Source organism: Bombus impatiens, unplaced genomic scaffold (assembly GCF_000188095.3).
Source record: "Bombus impatiens unplaced genomic scaffold, BIMP_2.2 scf_1274, whole genome shotgun sequence".
Taxonomy (NCBI): Eukaryota; Metazoa; Arthropoda; class Insecta; order Hymenoptera; family Apidae; genus Bombus; species Bombus impatiens.
The window spans coordinates 30,474-43,947 of NT_177693.1; the positions used below are offsets into that span (position 1 = coordinate 30,474).

The window sequence follows — 13,474 nt, forward strand, 5'->3', positions numbered from 1 at the left end:
TATTAATATTATCATTATTGTTTATTTTAATTATTCCAATTGTTCATCATAATAACCTGAAGTGGGATATTAGTCGTGTTTTGAATATTTAATTTTTGTTTGACATGCTTTTAATTTTATATTTTAATGAAATTTTTTACATTAAGAATCACATTTCCTTCAAATAAATGGTTATTTACTGCTAATATATTTATAAAAGAAACTATCAATTATATATGTAGTTCAAATTTATATATCGAAATCTGAATATTTATTTAATATTTCTATAAATTTAATGCCCGTAAAAATTATAGCATAAACTAAGGATTTGTTTTTAAAGCTAATATGTAATTGTGCCTGCAGATGGAAGCACTGTTATTTCCTAAAGCCATAGGATATAGCGAAAGTATCGAGTATATAACCAAAATTTGACTAAAAGTCAAGAAACACCATTCTTTCAACGACGCACGCTTTTAAGAAATATATATTACAATATAAAAGGTATTTATGTCAATATTCGAATATTCAAATGAAGAATTATTTTATTCTGATGTCCATTAAAAATAAAGCACTCGCAATAGGTTAGGAACATGAAATTAAGGCGTACGAAATAATAAAATCTTGAAATAAAAAAGATAATAAAATATCGTTTGCCAAAGTAAATAACATTTTTACAAAATTGTATGTATGCTGCACCCGTATCAAGCAATTTATATATTCTAATAAATAGGCTTATTCAATAATAAATATTATTTCGTAATACATTTTAAGTAATGTGAATTGTATAACGAATCGTCATGTCTATATTTAAAAAGTAATATAAGAGATATATTTAATATTTTGTATTACATGAACGATAATTATTTTAATAAATGAATAAATATTTCCAAAGAAAGATGATATTTTAATCAATAGTTTAGGGTTTTTTAAAGTTGAATTATTGTTTACAGCTGTATTCTCCTCATGTCTTACTGAGAACTGATACACTGATGATGGAGCAAGAGGAACATGTCCGTAAATATTTATATGTTTCAACTTAGTACAAGAATTTCTAATTCCTTTCTTTTCGTATTGTACGATTATTTTCCTATATAATTGAGAAGATTATTAATTCAAATTCATGAAATTGATGAAATTTGTTTGCAGAGGATACTGAATTTGAAAGATCAGCAGTTACATCAATCAAAATGACCAACAAAAAAGGAACTGTTCCAGAAAAATCAAGAGAGGAAATAAAAGCAGAACGCGAAGCAAAGAAAGCTGCTAAAGCTAATGCTAAGGCAAAGGCTAAATCGACTAAAACGTCAAACAAAGACCCTTCCGATAATAATAAACCTATCCCTTCCAATAGTACTAAGATTAAAAAAAGCAATGGTATACCAGAAACTGTAACTAACAAAAATATTGAATCTCCTAATGAAGTGCTAGTACCGGTACCAGAACCAGTACCAGTACCAGTAATCGGTAAGACCCCAAATACATGTGAAAAAAATGAGAAAATAGTACCAGAAAGCGGTAGTGAAGGGAAGAGCAAAGCGGTATTACGAGCTGAAAGAAGAGCAAAGCAAGAAGCACAAAGAGCAGCCAAACAACAAATTTTATCAGAAAAAAGTAAAGTTAGAAGTAAGGAAGAAAATAATAATAATAATAGTAATAAACCTGTAACACACACTACCAGTGTGACAGATATAGTGAAAAAAGTATCAACACAAAAAAAAATCATTCAAAAAATTAACACTCATGAAATAAATCTGTTCAAACATTTATATCACGAAAGAGAACAGGCCATTGCTGATGTATCCTTTGTCAATTCGAATATACACCCTGCAATAATTAGATTAGGTACGCAATATGCAAGCAAAATAATTGTAGGCAGCAACGCAAGATGCGTTGCTCTTTTAGCTGCTGTTAAGCAACTTATTCAGGACTTTGAAAGACCACCACAGGCTGACTTTATCCGAGGTTTCGAAGCAAATTTGCAAGAATCTGTAGCCTACTTGCATCATTGCAGGCCATTGGCTGTTTCAATGCAGAATGCATTAAGGCACTTAAAATGGCAAATGGCACAGTTTCCCTCTTCATTGTCTGATGAGGATGTGAGTAATTTTATACACATTTTCGTTTGATATATGTTTGATGATATTTTTGAGATGAAATAAAAATGTCGTATGTTTTAGGCAAAAAATAAATTAAGTAATGCAATAGATACTTATATACGGGAGCAAATAGAACTTGCTGATAAGGCAATATCGATAACTATACAAACTAAAATATCCAATGGAGATGTTATCTTAACTTATGGCTAGTGAGTTCTTATTTTGAAGACATCTTAGAAAGCCTCTGTATATTTTCAACATTTGCAATAAAATTTATATTGTTTACAGTTCATCTTTGATACATAAAATATTGTTAGACGCGCATACTGCGGGTAAAGAATTTCGTGTTATTGTCGTGGATGGAAGACCATGGTTAGAAGGGAAAGAACAACTTAGGCGTTTAGCGAAACATGAAATTGAATGCTCTTACATTTTAATTAATGCTTTAAGTTACGTGATGCCTGAAGTAAGCAGAACTGAAAGATGATTTTTATATTACTTAAATACTTTTTAAGATTATTGACAATAATAAGACTACTGAATAGGTGAGCAAAGTGTTTCTTGGTGCTCATGCGATATTAGCGAATGGTGCGGTAATGTCAAGGGTTGGTACCGCTCAGGTTGCCTTAATGGCCAGAGCGTTTAATATTCCAGTGTTAGTTGCTTGCGAAACTCATAAGTCTTGCGAACGCGTACAGACAGATTCTATTGTCTATAATGAATTAGGTAAGCAGAAGACTTTATGCGTGTTTTTATATCACCAATTTATTTATTCATAATTATTCTATATTAATATAATGTATGTATATATTTTTATTTTTTTCTCTATTGGTGATTCATTCATAGGAAATGCAGATGAGCTAGTACAAGATTATGGAAATGGTGCGCAAAAATCATTATTAACGAACTGGAGAACAAGAAAGTCGTTGAATCTTTTAAATATTATGTACGATGTTACACCAGCTAATTTAGTGACAGCTGTTGTTACAGAATTAGCTATTCTACCATGCACTAGTGTTCCTGTGATTTTACGTATTAAACCATCGGAGATATAAATTTTACTATGCCTCGATTATTTCACATAGCGTTCAAATATCAATATAAAACGTGTAATTACCGCGTCCTCTATACCCGTGTATATAAATTTGTTTTTAGTCGAATTTTCAAAATTGTAACACTTCAAGAACAGGGAAATATACACTGCGACCTGCTTTTTTACTCATGCCTTTAAAGTAATTATTTTTACATACTATTATTGTATATTATGTTGTATATCTTAAAATAAATTTCTGAAACCTTAATTGTATAATTATATTTTGTTAGTATATTTCTGTGCTATTAGAATAGAGCGTTGTAAGAGATAACTGAAAGATACAATATAACATACTACTAAATTTACTGAAAGAAAAAGGCATCTCCACATTAAAAAATTGTAATTTTGTGATATCTCTATATTTGTAAAATTACTATTCACATAAATTTTAAACAAATGATTACTTTTTTCAAATAATTAAAATACTTCCTTTCTTTTCTATTACTTCATGAACTAGAGTAAAAATCAAAAGGATATAATATTTTAAAGTCCATTTATAATTCATTAATTTTACGGTATTGTTTTATGGATAAGATTCAGATCCATCTAACCTCATGATGGTTTTTAGAATATCATAGAAGTAATAACATAGACAAAAACATTTTATCATACATTATAATTATTATTTTTATAATCATACAAATCAGTGACATCTAAATGACTCTGAATTATTCATATATGCGTTTAATTGAGCTGAATTTTATAGTTTAAATGAATAAAAATAATATTTTTGTTTTGTAGGTTAACCTTCAAATATTTTAATTGTTTTCCCTCTTCTGATGTCTAGCTAATTATTGTAAATAAATGTAAATCAAAATGCTTAGCCAAAGATTTGCAACAAAATACGTCATAAAACAATTCGGAAAATTAATTTCCCCTTTTTCAACACAAATAAAAATTGATGACATATTAACTACATATTTAAAACTCGATAATAATACTATTGAAACATTTCATGAATACAAAAAGAAGAGTAAAATTATAAAAATATCGAAAAACAGACTTATTCGGAATTGTATAACATTGCGCGTAAGTATGATTTATTCATAATATTATTGAATGTTACACAATCTGTATATTATTAATAACTCGTTAATTTCTCCTGTTTTACTAGGATTTGGATATAAGATTAGAAAAGAAGGAATATTTGCTAGAATGCTTAATGCTCGATCCTAAACTCTTGAAGAATAGAATTCTTGTGCTTAAAGAAGTGGGCATAGACTCTGTAGATTTATTTCATATTAGACGGTATGTCAATTGTTTTTAGCTAAATAAGGTTACACTTTAAAGCTCAAATATAATATTTTGCAACTATATATTTTAAGTTATAGTATACAATTATTTCTTTATTTTAGGTTTTCAATATTAATGTACAAATCTGTGAACCAGTTCAAAAAGTTACATGGCATTTCATCTAGTCAAAGTATTATGAGAATTTTATTTTCTAATATAGGCATTAAAGTTGATATACCTGATCAAAAAATGCTAAAAAAAGAGACTACTATGCGAATTGGTAGTTATTATCAATTGTGTGTGTTATACCATAAAACATATCATATGAAATTGCATGATGAATTGTTTTATAAACAGAAGAAAATGAAATATTTAAGTCTTACAGAAATGTCCAGAATGCTAGATGTGCTGAAACATAAATGTCAGTTTGATATAGAATTCGTAAGTATAATTATTTGGAGAAAAAAATACATTAATTTATAAATAGCTTAATCTAACACAATATTTTTTACAGTTAAAACAACACCTTTACCTTCTAAATGTGGATGTTGACAACGTTGAACAATTTTTAAATGAATTTAAATACCTAAAAATAAATAATAAAAATATGTTTGAAATAATAAGAATATATCCCCGAATCCTGCTTCGTGATGTAAGTGAAACAAAAGAATTATTACAAATTTTCCAGAGCTTCGAAATACCACATAGATCTCTATATACTATAGTGAATGGTTTGAAAATGAAGAAAGACACGTTTTTAAGACGGTATACTGCTATAGAAAATAACTTAGAGTTAGCTATATGGTTGAAGCATCCACGAATCATGTTTATGACTTATTTCTACAAATTGGTCATAAATCGTTTAACATATTTGAAACATTTAAACCTTGCGAACAATGCAAATATTAACACATATTTATCAAATAAGGAATTCTTTTCGAGGTAATCATTCTGATCAGATAGGACATAAATGTTATTAATAATTGTAGTATGATGTATGTTTAAACTCTTTAACATTAATTCATAATTTCAGATTTTTGGAAGGAAATACTTATGTAGCAGCAGGAAAACATTTAGCATATATTTTAAGGAAAGAACTAGGGCATGACAAGGTTCATGTTTTGTCTTCTATTCAACGACATCCTTATTGGAGATATGTTTCACTGACACAAATCAGTGAAACAATACAATATTTGAAGGAACATTTTTCAATAGATAATATATGTAAAAATATTCAGATTATACTTTATCCAATGTGAGAAAATATTTACATTATTTAAAAATATTGAAATATATTATATATAAATATTAAAATACAGATTATATTAATATAGGTCGACAATTGATAATACATTAAATTTGTTGTACAAAGAATGTTCCTTACAAGATGGATATAATTATACTCCTACACAATATTTGGCATTATGTTTGTACAAGTTAGAACAAAAACATCATTTCAGTGGGGACGGAGTGTGGCAAACCAAAATGTCGGTTTTCAATCCAAATGTTTTGGAGGATGGATATGAGCTTCACGAACTTGTTGATCATATAAATCATGGTTACAACGAAGTGATCAATTCAAATGGAGCAGCATGGCTTGAACATTTACTACAATACTAAGTGCGTGTAAAAGATATATAAAGGGTTTCATAGAGCATAACAATTAAATATTTCTAGAAATATGAGTAATGTAAAATCTGCTAATAGGCAAAATTAGAAACTAACTCTTTGATTCAACAATTTTATATGCGATAGTATCATAAAGATTTTACAAGATTACTGACGTTGTTTAAACAACGTAGTATATACTTTTTTATCCAAAATACATTTTAATTGAATCATAATCCATATTCTAAAACAAACTGATTTAAAGATTTGCCTAAAAATATTTTATTTTTTCCTGTTAACCTTTGCAGTTTAGTTGTACATATTTTCAATTGTCATGCTTTATGTGATTTATGTATATGTGGATTACAATAAATTTGCTATTAATGGATTGGTCATTAAGTGATTGCATATTTTAAATAAGAAGGAAAATTCAAAATTTTTGCTTAAAAATATAACTTTATTCAATTAGGTATTGTCTGTTTTTGTCGATGACCTTTTGCCATCTTTCATGCAGTGTCATAATTCCATGTTCATAAAACTTCTGATTTTTGCCAGCAAAAAACTGAATTAAATGTGATTTTACATTATCAGCGTCATTAAAAATTTTACCATTTGAGGAGTTTTGCATGGAACGAAATAAATAGTAATTTGAAGGCGCAAGGTCAGGGCTATATGGTGGATATGACAACACACCCCAACCTAGTTCCAATAATTTTTGGCGAGTGACCAAAAATGTGTGGGGTTTTGCATTATCAAACAAAAACCTAATAACAAACAAATCTATAACATAACTCGACTAATGATCTCGGTAGTAAAAATCGAATCTGCTTTAATAAAAAAAAGAGATAGTGCAATGTAAAAGGTGCCAAAGGTACGGTCATACGCAGAAATACTGCAATCATAATTTCCGCTGCATTAAATGCGCAGGTACACACCTCACTGAGCAGTGCACTAAATCATCAGAAACCCCAGCGAAATGCATCCACTGTTAAGGAGACCATCCTGCTAACTACAAAGGTTGCTCAGCCTACAAAACCCTATACATAAAAAAGTATCCTAAACTCAGAGCCAAAGAGACAACCAATCAAATACCCAGTCCTCCAAAATTCACTACTACTTCAATCTCCTATGCCCAAGCAGTACAAGGAAATCAAAATAATCCGAAAACCCATAGGGACCATTCTCAAAATAGTATTCCCAATCCACAAAACACAGACAACTTCTCTAGACTTGAAAAATTAATCGAAAAACAATCAGAACAAATAAATAACTTACTATCATTATTAACACTCATCATGGATAAGTTAATACGCCCCGACGCATAGCTCTTTGGAATGCCAACGGTCTAGCTCAACACAAATACGAACTAGAATTCTTCCTAAAACAGCAGCAAATCGACGTAAAAACTAGAACTCTTCCTAAAACAACAGCTAATCGACGTAATGCTCATATCTGAAACCCACTTCACCGACAAAAGGTATCTGAAAATAAACGGTTATAACTTCTACCATATTTTCAAATGTACCAATCATTATCAAATCCAGCATTAAGTATTATGAGCTTCTATCATTCCAGAAAGACTACCTCCAAGCTACAAACGTAGCAATAGAAGACTGCCATGGTACAATCACCACTTCAGCAGTACATTGCCCTCCCAGACACTCCATTGCTAAAGAAGACTTTGATAACTTCCTTGATGCTCTGGGCAATAAATTCATAGTTGGAGGAGACTATAATACCAAACATACCCAATGAGGCAGCAGACTTGTCACAGTAAGAGGCAAAAATCTCTTGAATAGCATAATCACCAACAATCTCAACTACCTCACCACATACTGGTCCACTGATACTAACAAAATACCTGACTTACTTGACTTCTTCATAACTAAAAATATCTCGCCAAGGTATGTCCAAATCAATTCCTCGGCGGATCTCTCTTCCGACCATTCCCCGTTATAGCAACAGTCAGTTCAACAATTATCAAGAATCCATAACCAACTCACCAACTGGCAGCTCTTTAGAGAAGTCTTTAATCACTCAACTTCAGCCTCAATTTCACTAAAAACAACAATTTCACTAAAAACAAATGCTTCAGCCTCAATTTCACTAAAAACAAATGAAGATATCGAAACAGCCACGAAATATTTAAACACGAGCATAATAAACGCTACCTAATAAGACTTCTATCAGCAAACATGAATATCCCCATTACATATTAAAAAAAAATCGCAGAAAGACGTAGACTAAGAAGAGTATGGCAGATTAATAGAATACCGGATGACAAATGCAAACTAAACAACGCAACTAGGAAGTTAACTAAAATCATCAAAAAATATAAAAATGATTAGGTTAGGTGCTTTGAACACGTCGACAAAACAAAAGAATGTGCTAAGAATGTGCTCTATTGACAAAATCTGCAATCACTTAGTTGCCAATCTAATAGTATGGATTATATATCGAAACAAGATTCCTCTCGTGATATATTTTGAATATTTATTAAAAATTACTTTCGCATACAAATTTAATATTAATATACAAAATTACAATAAGTTGTGTCGAATTTTTTAGATATCTCAAAAGGAGTTAATTATTTAAGGCACGTTATCGTCAAATAATTGATTACATGTTTTCATTTTTAAGTGTATTTAAATGCGAGTAATTACAAACGTCATAAAAAGATGGGCAGAGTACAAAATACACACGAAATATCTCTGTAAAAGACTTTACAAGTTCAGGTGATGTTTTATACTCTCTCTATATATGTACATGATTTCGTATACACTACAGAGTATTTGAATAAAATACAACACAACACGTTCATTTTCATTCGGTTTTTCTTAATAACTACGAACAAGGGACAAATAATACAAAAGTACTCACACCTCATACGAACTTACACCTTTAAGGCACTAGAATGCTCTCATTCAATTAATTGCTTCCCTTAAAATATTTTATTTCTTACAGATATACGTTTATTATAAAAAAACATATTTTTTCCAGGGCTGCTTTCTTACTAAGAAGAATCAATGATTATCGTATTCTTAGTGTTAAACTTTCTTTTACAAATGTAATTCCAATGAATTTCATGAATCTTTTAAAGTTATATAATACAAAATAGAATTATATCGAGAACAGAATAAACTTCATAAATAAAAGAAACTTTCAAGATCTCTCAAAGGACTCTATTGAAGACTTCTATTCCCAAACTTCTTTCTGTCTTTAGAATAACACATTATAATAACTCTAATTAACTCAAAACCTTGCATTATTATCCTTAACTTAATCCAAATGCTAATAAATCTTCCTAAGCACAACTCATCAAGACTTTACGTTCAGCCCTGAAATTCCTTTGGCAAGAAAGATCCATTCCAAACTGGAACCGCCAGTTGTTCTAGAGTAAATCTAGACTGGAGGTTTCGAGTCAGTTCAGAAAAGGAGGCAACTGCACATAGCTCTGCTGGCTGGTTGGCTCGCTCTTCACCATCACCTGTTCCTTCATTCCTTGGCGTCCTTGTGGTGAGTGCATCCCGTATTCTTGTTTCTGATCCTGTTGTTGTTGCTGTTGTTGCTGCTGCTGCGTGTAATCAGATTGTTCGTGCTGATACTTATCCGCTGGACTGAGACCACTGACATAATCCAATTGCTTATTCTGCTGATGTTCTTCCTCTGACATGGAGTTAGCTAGGTGAGTGGGTGGCGAATGCGTGGTCACCATAGTCTGATAATCGTTGCGGGTTAGAGGAGGTGGTGGACTATTACTGGCGTTCATGTAATCCTGGTGCACGCGCATCGTGTTCCCTGATGGTGTAGAAAATAACGAGGCATCATGTTGCGGAAGCATTGTCGCGTACGAGTATGCTGACCCGTTGTTGCTCGGTCCACCGAAAGAGGTGGAATAAGGGGAATTAGATGGGCTAAGTAGATTCAGGTGTGGCGCCAGATCATACGCTGGAGAATACGCCCAAGCATCCGGCGGTGCTGTCGCTGTTGTTGGAGAGGCGAAGGGGTTGAGGGTATTATTCAGCGAGGTAAATGATCCTGGTGGAAAGAGAATTGCTTGTATTAATTTTTTTAAGTATAAAAATAATTTTAATAATTTAAACAAATTTTTAAATTTAGTGTGATAGTTACTGTTAGGATAACATTTGATATTTCTTATGGTTTTTATAAACAAGAACATTACTTATATTAATGTACCAAGTGTAAGTATAATTTTATAAAAATCTTTAGAAATAATATAGTAATCTATGTGGATTTTAAACTAGTATTAATTGCAAATATATAGGATTATTTTACAGATTTTTGTAATACGATGCAATTGGCTTATTTTTGCAGAAAGCATTGATATTCTTTATAACTATGTATGTATGTATGTGAATGAGAACTCGAAGAATTAACTGCGGTTGGTTCTTTTGTTTTCTTTTTTTGTTTTTTCTTTCTTTATTTTAAACTTTGCTAAATAATTTCACTCGATCAATAATTATATTAATAATTTCTTTTATTTATTCTAAAATATTGTCTGTTATAGTTACTTGTTTCGATAAAAAAAATAGTAAAGTACTACAACTACTATTTTATCAGTATAATAATTTATAGTTTAACAGTTTAATAATATAATAATTTCTAATAAAACTGACGAATAGCAATAAACAATACAAGTAGAAGACGGTTATCATTTTTGTTGTGATTACCTGATAAACCGGGACTTGCTGAACCAGCAGCCATGTACCCAGCGGTTTTACGTGGAGGTTCTCTCTTCCGCCATTTTGCACGCCGATTCTGGAACCAAACTTGAACCCTTGACTCCGACAAAGCGAGTTTTAGAGCTAGCTCTTCTCGCGCGAAGACATCAGGATACGGTGCACGTTCAAATGCTCTTTCCAATTCTTCCAATTGATAAGCAGTAAATGTCGTTCTGCAATAATTAATTTGCACAATAAAATTAAAATAATCACCGAATAGTAATAATAGTTGAAGCTTCAGACTGTGTAATTTTCTCTTTCAGCGGAACGTGACTAATGTTGAAGATATTATAGTATTTTTAACTTTAAACTAGGCTTTTATAAAGCCCCTGTTGTTAATATTTAAAAAGATATGATCAAAATTAAAGTTAGAAGAAAACATCAGGAAGTAATAAACAGTTAATCTAATTTTAAGTAATTTTAAGGAAATATATACCTGGTTTTCTTCTTTTTGATCCCATTGTTGTCGGTCTTCTTCTTGGAATCTTTCTTAGCTGGCTGAGCCTCGCTACTGACTACAAATATAAATTAATGTAACGTAAAATTTCAACAATTATTCCTTCTATAAATATCATTTCACTTAAAGGAAAAGATCGCAATTAATAATTCTATTTAATTCTATAATGATTCTTTGCTTAAACCAATTTACTCATCGATCCAAAATCTCACAACACTTTTTAAGCTAACTTTTTCAACGATTTCTTCACTTTATATACATATCAATATAAATTTTACAAGTACTTTAACAAATTAATAGAATCACTCTTATTCTCAATTAGTCACCACAGATATCGAATTATTAAGCCAAATTTTCCTGTAAAATTTTCAACATCAAATACTTCAAATATTGAAATATTCACTGAAAGCACAATACTAACCTGGAGCAAGAGTGTTCATCGGGTCTTCTGGCTTCCTTTTTAAAGGATTTCCAAGCTGCAGACCCTGCTGCAACGTCGTCGAGGTCGGCGTCGCAGCAGTGGACGTCGACGTGGTGACATCCTGCGTCTGAGGAAGTGGTGCGTACATTCCAGCTAATTCCAATTCCTTCAGCTCTTTCTGTTGTTGTTGTTGTTGTTGCAGATGATGGTGAGACGTTTGATGATGTGGCGGTGGACTGTTGGAAGAGTCCAATTTGTGCAGATGACCTCCAGTGGGCATTAAATCGCCACCATGGTGCCCACCATGAAGGCCAAGCATCACTTGAATACTGTGGACTCCGGAACCTCCTCGACCACCGAAGTCAGAGAAGATCGGGTCATCGAAGGGACCTCCGTCCATCTTTTATAAATTCTTTTAGGATTGAAAAATTTCAATTATTTTCTCCTTTCGATTCTTCAAGTAATGAATAACAACGTTAGATTATTTTTTTAGTGTCAAATAATAATTGAAATGCAATTATTGGCACAGTATTTCTTTGATAACTCTTGACGTTTTAAAAACACGTGGTTTCGTTATCAAAATCAGATAGGAACTTCTCTTCTTTTTAATAAAAATATCATAAATATCAAATTCTTTCAATCTCTAATATAAATTCGTATCTCCTTTTCTTTGATAGTTTCACAAACTGCAATTGTGTTTTCTCTTCTTCAATCACCGTGCGCTGAATACAATTTCTTCTCCTCTGAATTATATACACTTCTTGTTCAACAGTTTTTTGACTTCAATTATCTCTCTTCTTCAATCTTCACAGGCTTAAAATTAGAGCAACTCGACAGGAACCATTTCTTTCTATTAGTAAATAAATATTGAATGCCTCGCTTGGATTTCCGATACAAAGTATATGAGAGTTTCCTCTTCCTCGATGTTTCTTCAACTTTGTTCTTTATCTTCTTCTCTTCTCGGTAGTAACAAATGAAAATTCGTCGATCTATGATCCAGCCAGGGTTTAAAATACCCTAGACAACTGTGTCCCATTCACTTCCTGCTCCCTTTATTACCGCCGATTCCTCGGGTTCTTCGTGAAGACCTCCGGTTGGCCAATTATGCAAAAAGGCGTGCGCGGTGCGCAGGATGGCGGTCGCGGCGTTCGCGCGTCCTCCGTAATGGAATCCGAGCCAATTGCGATCAATTGTTGCCCGGGTTATGATTAATTTTGATTAGTACAAGCTAACGAAGCGAGAGCCAAGCATCGTGTCGTCGGCACACGAACAGATTGAACCAGTCGATCCGAATTATACTTTCGAGAACCGGAGGAACTATGCTCAAATGTTAATTTGAAAACATTTCCAAAATAGGAGCAGCAATAAAAAAGAAGAAAACAAAAGAAATAGAGGGCGAATGATTTTCCAAATGTTTACGTATATTGTTTCTCTTGCGACTGAACGGATTTTTGCTGTATTTTCTATATATCGACAACCGGGTGAGTTGATCGCGCGAAACAACAAGAGCCGCCTAACTAACCGGACACTGTCGCACTAAGCGACGATCCGTTCTGACTCTGGCTAATCAACCGACACTCACACACGCTTATATTTTCAACGGGTTGCTGGCCAGGCCGCCCCCACACATAGAAACCAACCAATCCTGTAGCACCTACTACGCGTTACGTGCTCCACGAGAGGACGGCCGTTTTATGCGGGCGCGGTATATACCGTTCTCCTGTATTTCTTCCTCTTTCTTTCTCTTTTTCTCCCTTTCCATTCTGCACCAGAGTCATCCGTCTGTCTCTCTTTTTAATCCCCCATGTACAGAAGAGTCACTTCCCCCTCCCACCCCCCTCTCAG

General features: G+C 32.3%; 3 protein-coding genes and 1 long non-coding RNA gene across 5 annotated transcripts in view; 2 read left to right on the forward strand and 2 right to left on the reverse strand.

The window, feature by feature from the left end:
- The first annotated feature begins 330 nt into the window (after positions 1–330).
- LOC100741277 (translation initiation factor eIF-2B subunit delta) lies at positions 331–3,376 on the forward strand. Of its 2 annotated transcripts, none has more exons than XM_003493570.4 (7): positions 331–480; positions 930–1,052; positions 1,126–2,075; positions 2,157–2,284; positions 2,364–2,541; positions 2,621–2,801; positions 2,922–3,376. In XM_003493570.4, exons 3-7 carry the CDS (start codon positions 1,167–1,169, stop codon positions 3,128–3,130), a joined length of 1,605 nt encoding a protein of 534 aa, XP_003493618.1. In that variant the 5' UTR covers positions 331–480; positions 930–1,052; positions 1,126–1,166; the 3' UTR covers positions 3,131–3,376. The 2 variants fall into 2 exon arrangements, with proteins under 2 accessions (XP_003493618.1, XP_012247319.1); XM_012391896.3 differs by having other exon boundaries at positions 930–989.
- Positions 3,377–3,984: 608 nt separating this feature from the next.
- Positions 3,985–6,404, forward strand: LOC100747703 (transcription termination factor 5, mitochondrial). The gene is made up of 6 exons (XM_024371280.2): positions 3,985–4,197; positions 4,283–4,416; positions 4,524–4,842; positions 4,916–5,343; positions 5,435–5,656; positions 5,736–6,404. The coding sequence occupies exons 1-6, from the start codon at positions 3,985–3,987 to the stop codon at positions 6,019–6,021; spliced, it is 1,602 nt and encodes a 533-aa protein (XP_024227048.1). The 3' UTR covers positions 6,022–6,404.
- Positions 6,405–8,633: 2,229 nt separating this feature from the next.
- On the reverse strand, positions 8,634–13,413 carry LOC100741401 (retinal homeobox protein Rx2). The gene is made up of 4 exons (XM_024371281.2): positions 11,630–13,413; positions 11,188–11,266; positions 10,701–10,924; positions 8,634–10,047 (listed from the first exon to the last, which is right to left on the reverse strand). The coding sequence occupies exons 1-4, from the start codon at positions 12,027–12,029 to the stop codon at positions 9,431–9,433; spliced, it is 1,320 nt and encodes a 439-aa protein (XP_024227049.1). The 5' UTR covers positions 12,030–13,413; the 3' UTR covers positions 8,634–9,430.
- The window catches only part of LOC100747825, a 3,306-nt gene continuing 2,233 nt past the window's right edge, over positions 12,402–13,474 (reverse strand). Inside the window, exon 3 of the long non-coding RNA XR_002947702.2 lies at positions 12,402–13,467. This is a non-coding gene — a long non-coding RNA (uncharacterized LOC100747825). The remainder of the gene's footprint in view (positions 13,468–13,474) is intronic.

Bases quoted from the DNA above. Each gene is read 5' to 3' on its own strand.
- LOC100747703 (XM_024371280.2), top strand. From the start codon at position 3,985: ATGCTTAGCCAAAGATTTGCAACAAAATACGTCATAAAACAATTCGGA. The intron at 4,198-4,282 runs GTAAGTATGATT...CTGTTTTACTAG, and splicing joins GGAATTGTATAACATTGCGC to GATTTGGATATAAGATTAGA. The intron at 4,843-4,915 runs GTAAGTATAATT...TATTTTTTACAG, and splicing joins GTCAGTTTGATATAGAATTC to TTAAAACAACACCTTTACCT.
- LOC100741277 (XM_003493570.4), top strand. From the start codon at position 1,167: ATGACCAACAAAAAAGGAACTGTTCCAGAAAAATCAAGAGAGGAAATA. The intron at 2,076-2,156 runs GTGAGTAATTTT...CGTATGTTTTAG, and splicing joins CTTCATTGTCTGATGAGGAT to GCAAAAAATAAATTAAGTAA. The intron at 2,285-2,363 runs GTGAGTTCTTAT...TATTGTTTACAG, and splicing joins GTTATCTTAACTTATGGCTA to TTCATCTTTGATACATAAAA.
- LOC100741401 (XM_024371281.2), bottom strand. From the start codon at position 12,029: ATGGACGGAGGTCCCTTCGATGACCCGATCTTCTCTGACTTCGGTGGT. The intron at 11,267-11,629 runs GTTAGTATTGTG...TTATATTTGTAG, and splicing joins GATGAACACTCTTGCTCCAG to TCAGTAGCGAGGCTCAGCCA. The intron at 10,925-11,187 runs GTATATATTTCC...TAATTATTGCAG, and splicing joins ATCAAAAAGAAGAAAACCAG to AACGACATTTACTGCTTATC.